General features: G+C 46.1%; 1 protein-coding gene and 1 long non-coding RNA gene across 2 annotated transcripts; both read left to right on the forward strand.

The window, feature by feature from the left end:
* Positions 1-329: 329 nt before the first annotated feature.
* On the forward strand, positions 330-1192 carry LOC125757952 (uncharacterized). The gene is made up of 2 exons (XR_007415590.1): positions 330-487; positions 1110-1192. It is a non-coding gene; the product is annotated as an uncharacterized LOC125757952 (long non-coding RNA).
* Positions 1193-7220: 6028 nt separating this feature from the next.
* Positions 7221-15709, forward strand: LOC125757831 (uncharacterized). The gene is made up of 5 exons (XM_049414026.1): positions 7221-7271; positions 7376-7588; positions 11081-11255; positions 13532-13608; positions 15509-15709. Exons 1-5 carry the CDS (start codon positions 7221-7223, stop codon positions 15707-15709), a joined length of 717 nt encoding a protein of 238 aa, XP_049269983.1.
* Positions 15710-19980: the final 4271 nt, after the last annotated feature.

Raw genomic sequence — 19980 nt, forward strand, 5'->3', positions numbered from 1 at the left:
CATGGCATCAATGAAACAGCGTACCAAATCCAAACGTGTTGAGGCGCGGCACGAGGGATTGGTCAATTAGTAACACTTGAAGGCACCTTATGGCAGTAAAATTGTTCGAATAAATACACGCCTCAATTGTGCCGCAATACTTAAAATACAAGAAAAAAAACCGGTATGGTCACGTGATGTCGCTGTCGCTATAACGTTAGTCGCTGCGCCATCAACATCAACAATGGCTACGAGGGCCGCACGTGTGTCAGTGCGTACTCTGTAGTCGTGCCGGGAACGTGTGAGCTGCTCACATGCCGCAGCAGGCTTGAAAACGATCCTTTGTCTAACGCCGTTATCGTCCATGCAATCGAAGTGCCTCCTATCTTACGGCGACCGAAATGTCGTCGTCCCTTTCGACGAGCCGTGGACGGGGCGGAATTTAATTGACCATTTAAAGCAGATGGACATATTCGCCGAAGTTGAGGCCTCTACCATCGGCTTAACGGTGAGTGCTTACTTTGTTGTTGTTTTTTTGTCGACAGTCGTCATGTAGCGGTTACAGCAGCTTTTCCCATCGCTTACTGTAGCTTTGTGTTCCATTTTTGAGCTTCATCCATTATATATAAAAACCAGGCAGGGCTAATTTTACGTTAATTCTCAATGCGGTCCCATTCAAGATGATGACAATCATCGTTTCACCGAATTTAGCCCTCACTTCTTTCATCATAACCAACGTGGAAGGTATTCCACTTGAGTGGGGAATCCTACTTCAAGGCCACACAAAGTGTCAATTCCAGTGTTTTATGGCGCAAGGGCCAATTGTTGGCCAAAGAGCGGCAGGTCATGGGATGCTATTAGTGTTCGGCATCTACCGCGGCTGCACGTGTATGAGTAGCCGACACTGCTAGTAGTCAAACCTCGTTAGTGTGCTATTATTTCAGATGTAGTAAAATGTTGTGCTTGTCACTTTATATGGCGCGAAATTGATATTACAAATAGCATGAATGCTTGTGACAACAGCAGGCTGTGAATCTTTGTTGGCCAGCATTCCAACCATGACACTTCCGAACTTTTCATCCATGTGCAATGTAGTTGCCTTCTGAGTTGTGGCATTTTTGTTTTTATAGCGTTTTGACGAGGACTTCCAAGTGTTTGTGGACATAACGGAAGCGGATGTGATAGAAAATAAAGCAAAAATAAAAGTCCGAACGCTCAGCCAGGTCCGGTGAGTGGTTTTACATCTTTTACCGGTCCACTTAAAGGCTTCTTGTTCCACACTGCATTGAGAAAAACCGTATAGTTTCTTTATAAAAGAGGCCTCTCAATTGGATAAGCCTCTTCACTCAGCTGGCAGTTGCAACTACAATGGATAAGATGGTTTCTTCTGTATTGCTATCATAGGATAGGAGATGTCCTGCGGGAGTCGGCACAGCCAGCACGGGCCGGTGCGTACCACCTCCCTGACGTACCACCAGACATTGTCTTGATGGTGAAGGGTCACAAGACAGGGCAGCACTTCACAGGTCGCAGTAGAGTTCCGCAGTGGCTGCATCATGACCTCTACTTATATGACATGGGAGTCATATCTTAGTCAACACCATGCAATATCATATTTGAAGTGCCTTGAAACTTCTTTTCACCATGCGTCTCTAACCCTCAATTGCACGGCAATTCATACCTGCCACATACCAATTAACATTCCTTGTTGCTGGAGCAAAAGACCCAGTTGAGAATGTGACACTGTCAGAGTAATTCCCCTAGTTAAGCGCGCTTAATGCTGCAAAAGTGCTGCTATTTCTGGAGCAATGTGAAAAACACATGAAATAGATTCCACAGTTCATGTGCAAGTTCAGCATGCTAACAGCGATTGCCATTTTTTTTCTCGCAGCCTTTAGGTTTTTTTGTATTTTTTTTTGCTACAGAAGCATTAAAACATTATTTTGCCATATCTCATGGCCTTAAAAATTCACTCATTATTACTCTCCTCAATGCATTTTTGCGGTACAGTATACAGCTGAGAATCGGTATTTGCCATGTTTTGCTCGGTATGCATTTCAGTGAGGAAATGTGAATATGCTGTCATCTAGGTTGTGCTGCACAATACAGGTACAATCAATGCAGAGCCTCTGATATGCAGCGTAACTCTGTTGTGCAGGATTTAGGTTGTGGTGGTGCTTTAGAGACGCTTCCCGAACATCTGAGGTGCCAGTGACAGTACCTGGCAATTTTTGGTTACATTATTAGCGTGGATATATATGTGAGGTCTGACCAATTCAAGTTGATATTTATCTTTTTCGATTTACTGAGCAACTGACGCTTCCATCCACATCAGTGGTTGGTAATTCAAGCAGGAAAGTATACCAAGACAGCACCATGCAAACGCATAAGCAACTGTCTTGCACATCAGTGTTAGCTGTCAGACGCACCAAGTGAAATGTTCTATTATATCTGAACAGAGGAGACAGTTGGTTTGCTTTATTCGTCACATCATGTTAAAAATCAGTGAACTTTAGTTTTTCTTTCCACCATGGCAGCAGTATCGCTTTTCGATCAGCATGGTGTGCCATATTTGGATCAAAACCAGTATCTTCATTAATACAGTCACAATAAATCGGGCATTTTCCGGATATGTGCTTCGTCTATTTGACGAGAAAAGCTGAGAAAATAATTTCAGATAACCATTGCAAAATTCATGCAATAAAAGGTGAAACATTTAATGTGGCCCAGGTGAGTTATTCCCCCTGTGTTGCTGTGTAGGGCTTTCCTACACTGTGCAAGTGACATCGTTGGTAGCGTTTGACAGAGAAAATTAATTTCTATTGCTTCTGCTGATAATAAATTATATTAATGCTCTTTGCATTGGCCAGACATTTGGAAATGCCTTAGCCATTGAAACTTACAAAAAAAGAGGAGACACTGTGTCTATGGTGCATCAAAACATTGCAGAAACAGCATACAAACACTAGCAAAAAATATCTGACATATCATGGTGCCATGTCTGCTCCTCAAGGGAGCTTCAATTTTGGGACGTCAAACCCCAGATGTTATTAAAGGAGTACTCACACAAAATTTCGAAGGTGAGATAACCTGTGGGATAGATTTGTGAGGACACACGCACACGCATCATCTATGAAATATCAATGGATAATATAGCCTGGAACACATTTAAAATCAATTTTAAAATGTGTACATGTCATGCCACAGCCCGCCTTTGGTGTCCGTGTAAGCAATCAACCGCCGCCAGTGTTAAGAATTTGTGTTGGCTGCCACAATCCTTGGGAACGCTCTCCTAGCAGACCTTTTCAATGGACAAAAGGGGATGTAGCAAGGCAGTACAAAAATTGGCATACTTGCCTCAGCGGGTGCTCATGTAGCCAGCTACGTTTACGCAGAAACCACCCGCTCTCTGAAACCGAAAATGCAACTGGGCACAATAAAACCATCCAAATAATTAACTTTCGCGCGCTCGAGCAAATGAGCTTTGCAGCCGTGATAAGTGGGTCGTTGACTACTTATTTCAATAGAAAAAAAAAGAGATGCAAAAGTTTTGTGTCAGTGCTTCTTTAAAGGGAAGCTGAAGCACTTTTTCAAAAATATGACTTTGGATTGTAAAATCATAGCTAGATCTCTGCTGAATTCGAACACCAATGTAAGAGTTCACAGAAGTGAACGCAAATAGCATTTCTTAGCAAAAAACAGCGGCTGCAGCCGCAGGGCTTTTTCAGATGCTGAGCGAACGTGGTGATGTCATCTTCGGTGTGCTACGTCACCGGCACCATTCGCACTGTTAAAGCATGGCCTTCGCGATCAGTTCTACCTACGCGCGAAGCCGGAGCTCGTCAGGGAGGCCACATTTGAAGATTCAACAGTGCTGCGCGGCTCCGCCAAAGCTACCGACGATGACGTAGTTCCGGCCACACCCACACTTCAGCGCGTTCGCATGGGCAGAGCAAGGCGAACTTTTCTCTCGCGTATTTTAAAGCTCCTGCTGCCGCAACGGCGAAAAAAATTGCGCCATCGTCGACAGTAATGTTAGTCCTTGTTCACAGTAAAGATTTACTGAATTCTAAAACCACTTCAGCTTCCCTTTAAGGAAGCTTGAAAGAAGCAAAGCCCCCTGGTGACAGACCAGTGATCGCAATGACTGTTTGTTTCCTCCCGTGCTTATCTACATATACTCAGTTTTCGTTGACGTCACTGTGGTCGTCACCTTCGGGTACCAGCTGGTTGGAATGCTGCGTAAACGTTTGCTCGAATTTGCGTAGCTAGAAATGGTGACATCAGGTTAGTGCCAGTGCCCCCTCCAATTCTGCACTGACACTCTTTAATGAGATAAAAAGTCACAGTTGCCACCATCTTGATATACCCAGTGCAGGAAACCTGTCTGTGATGTCACTTGAAAACTATGTACGAGATCCAACTACAGGTATTCAAACATAATAAACACTTCTATGATGCATTTTAATGCCTATTGCATTGTTGGTGCGTATATTGGATTTTTGCATGTTTAAAAATGCCTTTCCGGTGTTCTGTCCTAGCCTTAGTTTGGGATGTTATCGCCCACAAGGACACTTTGCTAAAGGCAACTGAATTCACTAAAAATACAGTGCCATTGTAATTGTAACTCATGATTTTATTTCTTTACATATTAAAGCTGCCCTTGCTCTCATACTCTTTATCAAACTCTCAAGAAAGCTTGGGTCTGCTAGTTAGTGCCTTGAATTTGTGCTTTTGTAAAACATTGCTTCTGCCAGGTACCCTGGGAGATTATACACGGAGGCAGCACGAGCTTTGGTCACCAGGTTTCCTATCGTGGCTGATGTAACTGTGACTGGCTATGTGAGTTTACATATCATTGCAGAATTATTTTTGCTGAAAAGCCTGTCTAATGAATGCCTGCGTTGAAGGGCTAACAGTGAACCGAAATGTGTCATGACTTTGTGTCATGAATAAGAATGTATCACCAACTAGGCCCGCAACGTGTTTTGTTAGTATCTCTGAGAAATGTTGAAATGTGGCTGCCACTCTGTCACATGCAAGACAAGTGTATAGTCACATTTAACATTGCCATTTAAATGGTCAAGGCTCGCCTGCATAGCATATTACCAATACTAGTGCATACCAGAGCATGACCATTGTTGTCTGTGTCGCAGTGTAAGCTTGACACTTTGCCATTGTTATCATCACCAGACGACAGGGGCATGGCCAGAAATTTTTTTCGGGGGCGTGGGGGGTTCAACCATACGTTATGCACATTCGCGTGTGCATTCATATGTGCGTGTGTGTATACACGTGCAAAACTGAAAAGTTTCAGGAGGTTTGAACCCTTCACCCCCCTGGCTATGCCCATTTCAGGCAATGATAATGACGATGCAGCACATGCAGCTGGTAAAACGACGCCAACAGCTGATGCAGGCAGCATGGAATTGCATCACAGTTCTGTGAGCCGTTTAACATGCTAGATGGCATTAGGGGCATCGGCGGCTTGTCGCTCTCGGAGCTCTGCCAAACTGAAGCCGAAACTGGCCGATAATAAACGCACTGTAATTATGTGTTCCGCACTGTAGCAAATGTGCTGTAGTATGACTAATTGGCACCTAGGAACCTATTGCAGGAAAAAAGAAAAAGTTAACGCCAACCCAATATTTTTGTCACTACCCCTTCAACTACGCTCCAACTCAATCATATTCTGGTATAGCCAAAATATTCTGCAATCTTTCATGCACTAGGATCCGATTTCAGGGCAGACAGTGTGTCTCAAGTTATAATTATGTGCTTAAGTACCTCGACACCAAACTTGGAAACTCGGGATGCAGGTGTTGTTTGATGCTTCTCCATGCGTTGAGCACTTCTGGCCGATTATGAGTGATAAACGTTGCCTTTAAGCTATTTAAAGTTGGTTTTAAAGCAAGCATGAGTGCTCATCCGAGTTTTCATCACCTCGCGACATCCCCACTAGTATGACGGAGACAGGGGTCTTGTGTGACGTTCCAACAGTAAAAATTAATGAGAACTAACAGACAATAATGCCAAGGAAAGTATAGGAGATGTTACTTGTATAATTGGGTTATAAATGTGAAGAAAGTAAAGTGGACGAAAAGATAACTTGCCACCGGCAGGGACCGAATCTGCGACCTTCGAATTACGCGTCCGATGCTCTACCACTGAGCTACGGCGGCAGTCATCCTACGGCGGCAGTCATCATGTACTTAGCACTCGGACGCGTAATTCGAAGGTCGCAGGTTCGGTCCCTGCCGGTGGCAAGTTATCTTTTCGTCCACTTTACTTTCTTCACATTTATATCCCAATTATACACGTAACATCTCCTATACTTTCCTTGGCATTATTGTCTGTTAGTTCTCATTAATATTGTGTGTAACAAGAAAAAACGAGCCCTTAAAAGCCATCTTCTTTCCTTCGTTCCAACAGTAAAGCGAGTATTGTCGACGTCGCAGCGTATTGTGTGGGGTGTGCACGATACCTCGACAGGCATTCAGGGAGGATTATTGTTCGTCACCCCTCTTGCTGTCTTGTCGGGCTGCTCTCAACGTAGTTCTGATTGCTTCAACCATTATTGCCTTTTTTTCTTCTTTCTCCCTGAGAGGAGGGGGGGGGTGCAGGGATCACGTACTTAGCACTCGCATCATTTCATTATTTATAGCACACGGGGCCCCATTTTGAAAACTCTGAAAATGACACCAAAGCTTGAGTGCACGTGATCATAGGTGCTCCCCCGCTTTGGGGCACTAGTTTTGAATGGTACTTAGGCAACCGTTTCGAACTGATGCAAAATTGTTCTCAGTTGACGATGCTAGCATTAATTACACAATGCGTTAGAGCATTTCCGATTGAAATTTGGGGTAACCACACAGAAAGTTACAAATTACAGTAATAAATCGCAAAGAAAACTTAAGCTGTTAGGGGTCCGTTAAGCTCGGTAAGTACATTTGTGAGGTGAAATAAAAGAAAAACAAGAGAGCAGGAGAAAAGCAGGGGGTGGGTAAATTTCTCTTTTTCTTGCTTCTATTATAAGTTCTTGATGAAAGCAATGTTTGTTTTCAAAAAAGAGTATCAACAACAAACCGCCTAAACGTTCTCATAGAATTGCAGTTGTCTATTTGAATAACATGTCTAGTAATGCTCCCGTGCCTTACAGGATTCATGGCGAGAAGCTTTACGCTTTAAAGCCAAATATGAGAGAAAAAAATCAAGAGCATTATTAAGAGGGGGCACCGAAAATGCCCCACCTAGAAGGAGGCCTGCAGAGGATGAACATGCTGCTCCTCAGCGTACTGACTGACCTAATGTGGTACGTATTTCAAATTTTGTGCAGCCCTGCAGACATCAAGCTTGTTTTTGCCATCTGGCCAACAGAATTCATGTTTGCTTTCAGGCAATCGACATGGCTGATGCGGAAGATGGAGAAACAATGGCTGCGCACTGTTCTGCAATGGCTAAAGAAATGTCAAAGGCCGGGCCCGACATGGCCTATATTGAAGACTCTATGAGTCGGACTTTGGCCAGCAGAAGAGAATGGGTGGCCCAAGACAACCTGTCTGTTGACGATGTCTTGAAAAAGTATCCCAGTTTTGCCATCAGTTCCATCGTAAGTTTTTCAATGAGCGTTTCAATCAAAAACGGGAAAAAAGAGCCCAGGGGAATAGGTACTAGGCAACAAAAACGAAGCAAGAACTGCAAACCTTGTACTTAGATTTAGGTGCACGTCAAAGAACCCCAGGTGGTTGAAATTTCCGGAGCCCTCCATTATGGCATCCCTTATAATCATTTGTGGTTTTGGGACGTTAAACCCCGGATATTATTATTATAATCTCATACACAATGCATAAATGCTCCATCCATGAGAGTAGCGCGGGCGGAGTGACCCTGCCTCCAGCAAAGGGTGGGCGCGGTCGCTCCTCTCCTCAATGTACACGCACCAACGCAGTGAGCAGCGAAAAATACGTGCTTCTAGATAGTATATTCAAACGATGGTGTAGGGCGCAACCAGTAGAATCATGCAAAATAGGCCAATTTTGTGCTTTGGTACGAATTTCTGAACACACAATGGCGAATTTACCCGCACATCAGTGACAGCGAAGGGGTTAAGAAAAAAGAATCTGCAAATCCCACACTTCGTGGGAATCTGTTTCATGCGAAGTAGCCAGCGAGTAATTGTCTATGCTGGATTTTTTCTTCTTGCTTTAAGCCAAGTGTTACGAGGTAGATCGATGTTACGAGCGGGTCGCAAGAACATCCACAAGAGCATCCCTAGGCGATCACAAGAGCATCCAGACCAGGGGCGTAGCCTGAAATATTTTTCGGGGGGGGGGGTTCAACCATACTTTATGTATGTTCGTGCGTGCGTTTCTATGTGTGCATGTATATATACGCAAGCAAAACTGAAAAATTTCGGGGGGGGGGGTTGAACCCCCTCAACCCCCTCCTTGGCTACGCCCCTGATCCAGACGTAGGCGGCTAGCTAGCTAGGTAGCCGCCTACGTCTGGAGGCTCTTGTGATCGCCTAGCTAGCTAGCTGGATGCTCTTGTGATCCGCTGTTAAAGCAGGCAGGTCGGCAGGCAAGTTGGCAGGTAGGCGCAAAGTGCCTGCAGTTGTTTAAGAACTGCTTCACATTTAAAAACTGCAACATTGTCTGGTACATTTACTCATGACAGCCGATTCAATTTTTCGTGCACCTGGTGTAATACAGTCTACGACCGTTTATTCGATCTCGGCGGGAACCGCTAAAAAGTCAGAATAATCGCGAGTCCGAAAAAAAGGATTCAAAGAAAAAAAACGCACCTTTATTGTCTCGATTGCTGGAAAAACTTGTCAATGCATGTCTCGACCAAGACATTTCAGTCACTGTTTGGACATCATTTGATAACTGTGGTGCGGGTGGCACATCGTCGTAGTCACCGTCCATCTGCGCCAGTTCGAGGACCTGGCAGACGATCTCATCATCGTACAACTCGGCGCAAACTCCCTAGCAACATCGGTTTGAGGTCGGCCGCTTTTCCACTTGGTGAATAATCGCTGCTTTTTTCGCCATCGTCAGTTCTTGTAGTTGCCGCGTTTCTTCATTAGTACCGACGGCTCAGATGAACGGGCGGCGTCGGAGCCAGTTCAGAAGATAAAGCCTAGCCGCAGAAGCAACTTATAATGCAAACCCTCAAACGCCAAAAGGAAACGATGTCGTTTAGTTTGTGCTGCAGCGATCATGGCGTAGTTCCCTTCTTCGTCTGTGGACCGTGTCGTACGTGCGGACATTCTCAAACACCACACCGAGCTGTCTTCGAGCATGGCTTGGCTAGGCCTGCGGTGTGGCTGAGGTAGCCATACAATGGATACTCGACTGAAGCCGCAAGGCAGCCTTTACGCGTGGCAAAAAAACATACCCTTCGAGATCGGCAATCGCCGACAGCGTGTCATTGCCAGCCGGAGTCCGAAAAATCGAATGGCGCGCTGTGGGGCATCCGGATTTTCGGTCGCAAGTTTACATTAGATTCAATGGGTGAGTGGCGGTGCCGCAAAGGTGTCCGAATAAACGAGCATGTCCGAATTTTCTGCGTCCGAATAAACGGTCGGCGACTGTATCTTAAACAGTCTGGCGCCACAACATCCAAAGTGATCACTATTTGACGGTACTTTTGTGAGATTGTCGCCTAATGTGTCAATGTTTGGTAGCTGTAATGTAGCACTGTTGGCATAGTGTTGTCGCCGTGGTTTGTAGGAAATGGCTCAATGCCACGCAAAAGTGACCTCGAAAACAGTTGTCCGAAAAAGTGGCTCCTGTGCCAGCTGGTCTTAAACATCTTCTCTAGTGCATGCATTGCCACACTCAGCCACGATCTAGTTGATGAATAGAACTGCGGAGGTGAGAATGGCATCATCCACAGAAACGTAGTCAATGTATGCAATTTTGTTGGCATTATGTGATTCAGCTCTGGGCGGTAAAAAACTGAGCACATGCAGCACACCCAGTAAGGGGGAAGCAAATGTATGCTGAAATTGGCATGGTGCACGCTTTAATAATATATGTTGATTGTTTTTCTGTACAGAGCAGCGTAAAATATTTTGGAAGGTTGTACTAAGTCTGTGTTTGTCCTTGTTTGTATCAAAATTTGATTACTTCTTCTGTGCAAGAACTGGTGGTGTGTCACTGACATACATCCTGCTGCCTTCACACTATTGGCTAGTTGCTCATAGTACAGCTTAGCGACAAGCTACAACATCTAGAGTTCCAGTAGCTAGGGACCAAGCGGCAAGAATGAGTAATCTGTTTGCAAAACAGCTCTTTACATTAGTTGTTGCTGCCACGCGCAGAATAGCTTGGCAAGACTATCGGAAGAATATGTCCTGCTATGTACTTGGTGTGTGAATCTGGGAGATAGTAATGTTTGCATTTCATTTGATATTTACTCTCTTGCTAGGTAGAAGGTGTACTTGAAAGTGGCTTTGTTTGTCCCTTTGAAAAATTGACGAAAGTCACTTTGGGTCACCCGCGACGGTGTCATTCCGCTGGATTGCGTGCACGAACTTCAAAAGTCACATAAAATACCTTCCAACCGTATTCGCTGTTAATATTTTGCATATAACGTACGCACGTTCCCGGCAATCAATCCTGCAGGCTGTCTCGGTGGCGAAATTTCCTGTCAGTACCCCTTTAAAGGTAAACATAATCGGCAGAAATCTGTCTGGCCGGACAAAATTATAAGAAAGAAAGGAATCTAGCAAAATTTGGTTTTCAGTTTTTGCTTTAAAACTGTCCTTGCGTATTGAGAACCGTTCGGTCTCTTCTTTAGGGGGGACTGTCCAGCTGGCTCCGAAGTTAATGCTTTATACCTGTTGTCTCCCTTTCCACCATCGTTCCTCCCGCCACTTTTGTGAAAGCATTGTTTTTTCCATTGACGTCGGAAGGCCGTGCACATACATGCTCGGCAGGGTCCCAGTTAAACGGTTGATGTTTGCAGGTGTCATCTGAATATCCAGAAGCAAAAACTAAAAACCAAACTTTGCTGGAGATTCCTTTCTTTCTTACAGATGGAAGTAAGTCTATAGGGCTGACAATCATTAAAATGGTTTATGAAAATTTTATAGGTGCAGCTGGAATTCAAACTCTTGACCAAGGTTTCCATAATGGAAAAACTGGAGGAAGTTTTGGGAGCTGCTGCAAGCAAAATAATCAAGGTGGCACGAAAGAAACGGCACATGCAGAAGTTTTTGGAAGACCTTGATGCACATATTGCTGCCTCCGATGATGCTGCCATTGACGGTAATTTCAAATATTACTAAGCCAACATTAGCACTTTTCTTTGTATTTATCTTCCAGTAGTGCCATTCCTCTGATTTTACATGTAACTAATCGGGTGCTTTAAAATTAAATCTATGGGCAAGAATTGTTTGCATGGTTCTAGTGTGGTTGCTTCAAAGCATGCATTCGATTAGTCTATCGCTGTACATACTGTAAAAATGCTTGCAATGGCACACACCAAGGAAAATTCTTGCAATAACGCTCTCCAAGGAACTGGCATGTCATGTTTACAGGTAACAAGTACAGGGATACCGTACCCTAAGTTCTTCTCATGAGCTCACGTAAAGCCACAAAAATTGCTAATTTATCTCGAATATTGAAGGCCTGAGGCATTCTCTGCTTGTGCAAAACATTCACGATTGCTTGAACTAGTCAGCCAAAGCCAGGTTGAAATACAGCTTATACTATCTTCAAACCAGTGAAATAAAATTCAGGAAAAGGCAAGGAAAAAGAGCACAGTTTTGAAATGTAGGTCATCCAAGAAAGTTGCACACGTACAGTTCATCTAGGGTGCCCAAACAAGCTTCCAAACATGAAGTTCCGTAAAGTTAAAAGTTGGCCGTGTTGGCGACTTCAAACATGAATCCAAAATAAGGTAGCACTTTTCGGAGCACTGTGACTGGTTACAACCACTATGTGAAAAGAAAGTGGATAAGGGGCTGACAATTGACCAGAATGTGGGATTAGGTCCTGGTGGAAATTATTGTGAATGATTCAAAATTGCTTTTTGCGATTTGAGTCAATTTATATTTTTGAGAGGGGATGTGTAGTCGCCTGCCCTGTTCCTCCATAGGGAGGAGGCGCGGCGCCGAGCCAGCATGATGCTGCTGAATGTCGTAATGAAAGGTTGAAAACACATTTTTCTATGAGTTTGTATGGGCAAGGCCAGAATTAAAAAGAAGGCTAATGCACCATTTAATTTTTGTGAGCACATCTCACAACCTGTGACAGAATAGAAGCAGGCAAAGTGGGTGCCACTATGTTTTGCTAAGCCTTTCTCGAGTTTTAGTTTATTTCTGCGCACTTCAGTTTTGGTAGTGGCAAGGATGAACATTCGTGCTAACTTTTTTTCACATCAACTGAAAGCATAAAGGTGTAATTTGACTGTCATTTCAAGATGTAATCAAATTTGGGTGATATGATGTCTTGCATTGCGATCCCGCATGGGAGTTTGATCCTGGTGCTTAACTCTGTAACCGCGAACTCCGAGCTGTACTCGTCACACACGAGTTCGTACCAATATCGCCATTGACAAGTCACACTCGTCCAGCCCAATTTTCCGCTCCTTACGCAGCCAAAGACTTATCATGGTCGTCAATTGCTTTGCTTGCAATTTTCAACCATAAATGTCCGTATAGTTGTGTATGAAAAACCACATTTCGTGCCTTTCACATGTGTTTCAAGCATGGCAAGTCATTTCATCATGCCGCTTCGCAAGAACAATGCTGATGGCGGCGATGCTCCAAAGAAAAAAAAAGTGCTTCTTGGAGCAGCATAGAAAGCAGCGTTAGTGACGACACGGAATCTGTGTCCAAGCAGTGACTCAGCCATTGTCTTTACCCTGGATATTGCTTGAGATGATGATGAGGCGTTGTGTGAAACCATGATTCGAAATCTACCACACAAAGAGCGACTAATAATCATGAAAGCTTTCTTACGACAAAGCAATATCTGTGCACTTTTCAGTGTGTTACCATGTATTGCATAAAATAAATGCTTCAGCTTTCAGTACGTTCTGACCAATTAGCGTGGCATGCATTGAGGGAAAGCCACCTTTAACATTTTTAAAAGTTCTGTACTAATTCTAAACAGAAATCAATGTTGTAATATATTTTCGGAATTAGAATTGCATGGCAAAAATTATCGCTGCCTAAAAATAATTGCAATTTTGGTACGTTTTTTGGAAGTTAAATTGGCGGTTAAAGGGTTAAGCCCCATACCAACGCACACAAGTTGTTAAGTTGTGTAGTGTATCTACTGTTTCTCACTTCATGTGCTGTGTCTGGAGCTGGTCTGTGGTGTGCTGTGGCTGTGAATTTTGGCTGGGTGACCCTGCATACTTCCTAGGTTTGAGTGTAGTTACCATGACTACCCCTTTAAAGATTGTGAGTCGTGTGTACTATTAAAGATCCCCGTGTCTAACGCGGTGAATAGTAGCTACAACAGGGCCTTCAAACCAGCTCACAGCATATGCGTTTAGTTACTTTTTGAGACGGTGCAATTCATGTCTCTTTCAGAGCTGATGGTTACTGCAGCTATATGTTTGATGCCAGCAATGGTGAAAGAACGTATGGAATCTTTCATCTGCCACTATGTGAGTATAATTCATAGCTTGTAGCATGGAATTCATAGTTTGTATATTACTGTCCATATGAACCGCAGTTATGAAGTTGCCATCTGTGATAAATGTTTGCAATATCTTTTGTAAGTAGATTGTAGAAAAGCATTCAGCTGTGCAGCCATGTCCAGGATGATTTTCACGACCCAATTGTGCACAACTTAACTAGTGCAGTAGAAGCCCGCCATCGCATTCCTGTGCTATGTTTTCTTGGAGGCTGCATCACTGTCAGCCACTGTTTCTATAGTTCCGATAGGATTCAGTCAATTGGTATCTCACTGTTTGAAACATAATGAATTGACACTTTGAGCTGACCGAGTGGGGAGTGGGTACGTTGACTTTTTACACAGCCTGGGCTGACTTAAGTAAAGAATAAGCGACATGATGTCGTGTATCGCCACCCGTGATATGGTTTTTATTTGTGGCAGCAAGAGCATAGCCCTTAGAACCTTTATTTGCTATGTAACCACAGCATCTATGACATCACCCTCAGCCTATTTTTATGTCCACTCATTTTAGGCCTACTTTTGTACTTCTTGATCTAATTATTCAATCATTTTTTTTGGCCATTCACAGCCATCTGCGAGGTCACATAGTTCTAAAATGTTATTTGTGCAAGGTGTTCACAAAATTAAGGCCATTAAGACTAGAGACAGCATGGTCTTCTGGCACTCTTTTTTACTTGTGTGTTGTTGCTGTAGCCATACTAGTATTCTGTCTGTGCTCGGTTCTTTTATGCCTCCAATGGAATCGCTTACAATAATGTTTTCATCGATAATGCAGTTCTTAACTCCACGGTTCATTCGATTGATGAGATCATGGCCGAGTGTGCCAATGCATGCAGTGGTGGCGAAGTTTAGGAGGAAGGGCTGCGTTTTTGGTTTTTCACTGTTGCAAGACATGCGGCCAATTACAAGCCGCACCAATCTCATACTGTGTTGAAAAGACTGAGGAAGTGAGCAGAGAACATAATTGCTTGTGGCATTTTCGCCGGTTCATCCAGCGATAATTTTGTTATTGGGTGTGATGGTCACTTCAAGATACCTGTTATGTGCTGGCCACCCAAAGGCTTTGGATTTATTCGGAAGAAATGTATGCTCAAGTGATCATGGTAGGAGCTAGCGGCACAAAGGGTATCTAATTAGTGCAGGAAAGTAAGTCTCAAGTCGATAATTCATACCAACTAGCTCGACTCCCGCCTACTACAATGCATTTGCTTGCCTTGTGCTGATCAGATGGCAAGTAGAAGAGCTTACGCTGCACGATATTTTTTTTTTCATGCTTAACCACTGATATGAGATAGTGCATTTCACTGCGACTCTCACTCTTACTTTTTTTCCCATTTCATGGCTCCTACATTCGTTTTGCACATGGACTTGAAATCAGCAGGGTTCTACTTTATACAGTATACTAGCACGACATGCTGCCTCGAAACAGCAAACGTCTCAATCTTTAGCAGGGACAGTTGGGCGAGTTGGTTGAAGTTCATCTTTAAAAAGCGGGAAAATACCACGACAGACAGGTAGGAAGGAGACAGGACGACGCGTCTCAATCTTTTTTGCAGAACCAATTGGCTTCCATGTAAATGAGGCGAGCCACTAACCTGTGCATAAACTTGTAGCCTTATAACTTGTTAAGAATGTGCCTTCCAGTGTCGAAACATGTTTTGCAAATAAGTTGCAAATTCATGTAAACTATCCTGCTTATTACGAACGCTTGGACTAGTCTAAGCAGATTGGGGTCTTTAATTCCGCTATATTTGTTGGCTATACGTTTAAGTAGCCGCATGATTTTTGACGTTACATCGTCTAATTTGCATATGGTAATAATGAAGCAACAAGCATTCTGTTAAAATGTGCTCTCTTTTTTTTTGTAGGACCCCACCAAGATGTACTACGTTCCTAGGGTGACGTTCGTAGGAAACTTACTGACGTCACGCGAATTCGTTGTGCGTCTTGAGGGAATTAACCTTAAGGAGGAGAGCCTTTTGGCAGCCATTGCCATGCAGTTGGCCCTCTATTGGACAATGAATATTGTCTTCAAAAAGAGGGCCCAACGCACGTTTGACCTCATGTAGACTCTTGAATATGAAGAGCGGCTTGCGGCCAACGCCGCTCGTTCAAGTGGCTCAGACTACTTTGAGCCAGTGAACAGGCAGGCTGCATGTATGCAATAAAGGATCTTTTTGGACTAGATCTGGAATACTGTCCTCTACTGGAGCATTAGTGCCACACTTGGCACAACTCGATGAAAATCATGTTCCTCAAAACTTTTTTTTTTTCATTTGCAGCTGGGAGAGCTTGACTGCTGGTTTCTTTAGGAGCATTCAATGTGAGCAACCTGCATGCTGCTCCAGTGAAGAATGTTGTAAAAGAGTAACTGTCGCTCCCATGGGGATATGAGAAATAATATGCGTTCCTCCCTGCGGGACTAATGGAAAAAAATAACTTGCTCCATTCAACAGCATTCAGAAAGAGCAAGTGTCGCTCCCGTGAGAGTATTGACAGAGAGCATTCATTCCTCCTGTAAAGAGTAACCGTAGCTCCCCTGAGTGCATTGAAAAAGGTTATCCGTTCCTCCCTTCAGGAGTATTTGGAAGGAGTAAGTGTCACTCCCATAGGTGTATTGACAAAGAGCATCCGTTCCTCCCTTTAGCAAGGAGCAACGGCTGCTCTCTTGAGGAGCAATGGAAAAGGGTAACTGTCGCTCCCCTGGGGGTATTGCAGAAGACTATCCATTCCTCCCTTCAGGAGTATTAGGAAAGAGTAACCGTTGCTCCCGTGGGAGTACCGAAAAAGACTATCCGTTCCTCCTTTAAGGTGTATTGGGAAAGAGTAACCCTTGCTCCCATGGGAGTACTAACAAAAAGCATCCGTTGCTCCAGTAACCATTACTCCCTTGTGGAGTATTTGAAAAGAGTATCTGTTACACCAATAAGTTACTCCCTGAAGGAGTAACTTCTATGGGGAGTAACAGTTCGTCCCGTCGCAGTTACTCCAAAATACGAGTAATGGGGGTGGCAGGTCAGTTTCTCCGCTAAAGGAGTAACCTCGACCCCCCTTTTCCTCCTTTACTTTTTAGAGTGTAGTGGCGGGGTATCATGCACGGGTGCTGAGACGACAGCACAATAAAGGAGTCCGGATGCCCACCTTATCTCTTGATTCACGTGGATTCGTAGAACTCGTCGCCAAATGTGGTATCGGACGTCGAACGCGACGCCCGGAGAACAAAGGGCACGGCGCCCGAAGCGCCGGCCGGGAGGAAGTACAACAGCAGGCGGTAGCCAAGCAGGAACTGATTTATTTGATAGAGTGCCGCGCACATTGCCACGCCCACTTCTTGTCTTGTTTTGATGTATTCGGGTTTGACCGGCAGGGACGGTTATCAACGCTCGACGCTGTCCGCGAAGTAGTGTTCTAGAAGCGTCACGATTGTAGTAGATCGGTTTGTTAAGATTGCGCCCCGCACGCGAATGTTCCAGCTTTGTCTAGAGATTACGCCGCCACCAGCGATATTGCTGGAAAGTTCGATAGCGCCTGTGTAAAAGCCGACGCGCGTGACCGCTTGTCCGTTGATCGACGGTCGACGCTCTGCTCGCCGCTATCAGTGCATACCGTGTGTATTGCTGTAAATCAACTTGCCGTTTCCCGGCCACAAGTTCGGCCAAATAAACAGTTTCCTCTTGAAAACGCCGACTGATGTCTTCGTCGACGTCACGACCACGTGACATCTGGTGGAGGTGCTGTTCCTTCATGATCCGGACGCCCCCGTCAAGCCGTGAGCCGAGCCCACACCGTCAAGAAGACACCGACCAGCGGGCCAGCCGCAGGCAGCAAGGTCTCCCACCGGAGTACGGGCCTCTACCCGACAAGACCAGGAAGACCCCGACCATGCCCTCCACATCAGCGACGGCGACAGCACCCATGGTGCCTGCACCTGTGCTGCTACATCAGCCGAGGGAGCCACCTACCTTCCGTGGGTCACCGCTTGAAGACCCGGAAAGTTGGCTTGAAAGGTACGACCGCGTCGCCCTTTACAACAAATGGACTGATAACGACAAGCTACGGAACGTGTACTTCGCCTTGGAAGACACCGCTCGAACATGGTTCGAGAACCGAGAGGCCACGCTCACAACCTGGGACCTTTTTCGCGCCGCTTTCCTGGACACGTTCACGAGCGTCGTCTGGAAGGAAAGAGCCGAAACTCTGCTAGAGACTCGTGTACAGCTGCCGAACGAGAACATCGGCATGTACATTGAAGAAATGGTCCGCCTTTTTCGCCATGCTGACCCCGCTATGTCCGAGGAGAAGAAGATCCGCTTTCTAATGCGAGGAGTCAAGGAGGAAGTCTTTGCCGGCCTTGTTCGTAACCCACCTAAGACGGTCGTGGAATTCGACTCGGAAGCCACAACGATCGAAAAGGCGCTTGAAATGCGTACGAGGCAGTACAACCGCCGGATTCCCACGACGACCTACGGGGAGGTTCAAGCGCTGCAATCCGACGACCTGCAAGACACGATCAGAGCTATCGTGCGGGAGGAGCTGCGAAAACTGTTGCCGTCCTCGCAGCCTGAAGTAGACTCGATTACTGACGTCGTGCGCCAGGAAATAGAGCAATACCTGCGAGCACCTCAACTAGTGCAGCCTGAGCCACAAGGGGTCAGCTACGCCGCTGCAGTCCACCGCAACGCTCCTCCTCGCCCGCGTCAAGACGCGGCGCCGCCGCAGCAGTTCTGCCGCCAGGCACCGCCGGCGCCACCACCGACGTCATACCGCCCGCCAGCCGGCCAGCGATCCGCGCCGAGGAAGACCGACGTTTGGCGCGCCCCTGACAATCGCCCGCTCTGCTACCACTGCGGGGAGGCCGGCCACACGTACCGCCGCTGCCAGTACCGACAGATGGGACTACGAGGATTCGCCATCAACGCGCCGCGACCGCAGCCAGGCGAACGGCCTCGCGACATCGACGACTACCTAACCGGAACGCAGTGGCAAGAACGACGTCCTTCACTCTCGCCGTCGCCCGGCCGCTACATGTCACCGCACCGCCCGCCGTACACTGGCCCAAACCGGGGCCGGTCGCCTAGCCCGTATCCGGAAAACTAAGGGCAGCAACCGATGGAGGTGCGGTTGCTGTACGACGAACTACCGAAGATCCTCCGCCGACGACGACGACGTCGCGACGAAGCCTTCAGAACACGACGCGAACCAGACAGACCCCTGACGACGAGATCTTGCAGACCGAAGAAGACCCGACTACGCAACATGGAAGCAGCGGAACAAACCGACGCAGCCGTGACCCGACGCCGAGACCCAACCGCAACGCAAGACGACGAACTAGCGACCTCGACGTTCTCATCGACGGCCACAACGTCACCGCTCTCGTCGATACTGGAGCCGACTATTGCGTCATCAGTGGGCCCTTCGCCACGAAGTTGAAGAAAGTTAAGACCGCTTGGGAAGGCCCCGAAATCCGCACCGCTGGAGGCCATCTGATAACGCCGATTGGTGTCTGCACGGCGAGAGTCACCATCAATAACCGGACTTATCCTGCGAGCTTTGTAATCCTACAAAACTGCTCCAGGGATGCAATACTTGGAATGGACTTCCTATGTGAACACGGCGCCATCATCGACCTGAGGTCCGAGTCGATAACACTAACCTCAGATAAAGCGCTCCCGCCCCGCGCGACGCCAGGGAACCATGCATTGAATGTGACAGAAGAGCAGGTGACCATTCCGCCGCGTTCCAGCGTCATTATTTCCGTCGGCACCGAAAAAGGTGAAGACATCGAAGGTGTCATCGAGAGCGATCAGCGTTTGCTGCTAGAGCGTGACATTTGCGTCGCAAGGGGCATTGCTTGGTTGCATGAAGGAAAAGGAAGCGTGATGCTAACGAACTTCAGCCAGGAATACAGACACCTGAGCAGGGGCACGATGATTGCATACATCGAAGAAATCTTGGCCGTCAGCGATGCGTTTGCCTTTTCAGATTCTAACGAAGCTACGACGATGATCCATGAGCCACCCTTCGACGTAAACCCAAGTCTTCCCGCTCGCCAACAGCAACAGCTTCGACGCCTTCTGCAGGAATACAGGGACTGTTTCTCGTCGTCATCGCGGGTCCCACAAACGCCCCTTGCTAAGCACCGCATCATAACAGAAGAAAATGCTCGACCACTCCGTCAGAATGCCTACCGGGTTTCGACGCGGGAACGGGAGGCCGTTAAGAAACAAGTCGATGAAATGCTACGCGACGAAATCATCCAGCCGTCCAACAGCCCGTGGGCGTCTCCCGTGGTGTTAGTGAAGAAGAAGGATGGGACCCTACGTTTCTGCGTCGATTATCG

The sequence above is a fragment of the Rhipicephalus sanguineus genome, chromosome 3 (genome assembly GCF_013339695.2).
Source record: "Rhipicephalus sanguineus isolate Rsan-2018 chromosome 3, BIME_Rsan_1.4, whole genome shotgun sequence".
Taxonomy (NCBI): domain Eukaryota; kingdom Metazoa; phylum Arthropoda; class Arachnida; order Ixodida; family Ixodidae; genus Rhipicephalus; species Rhipicephalus sanguineus.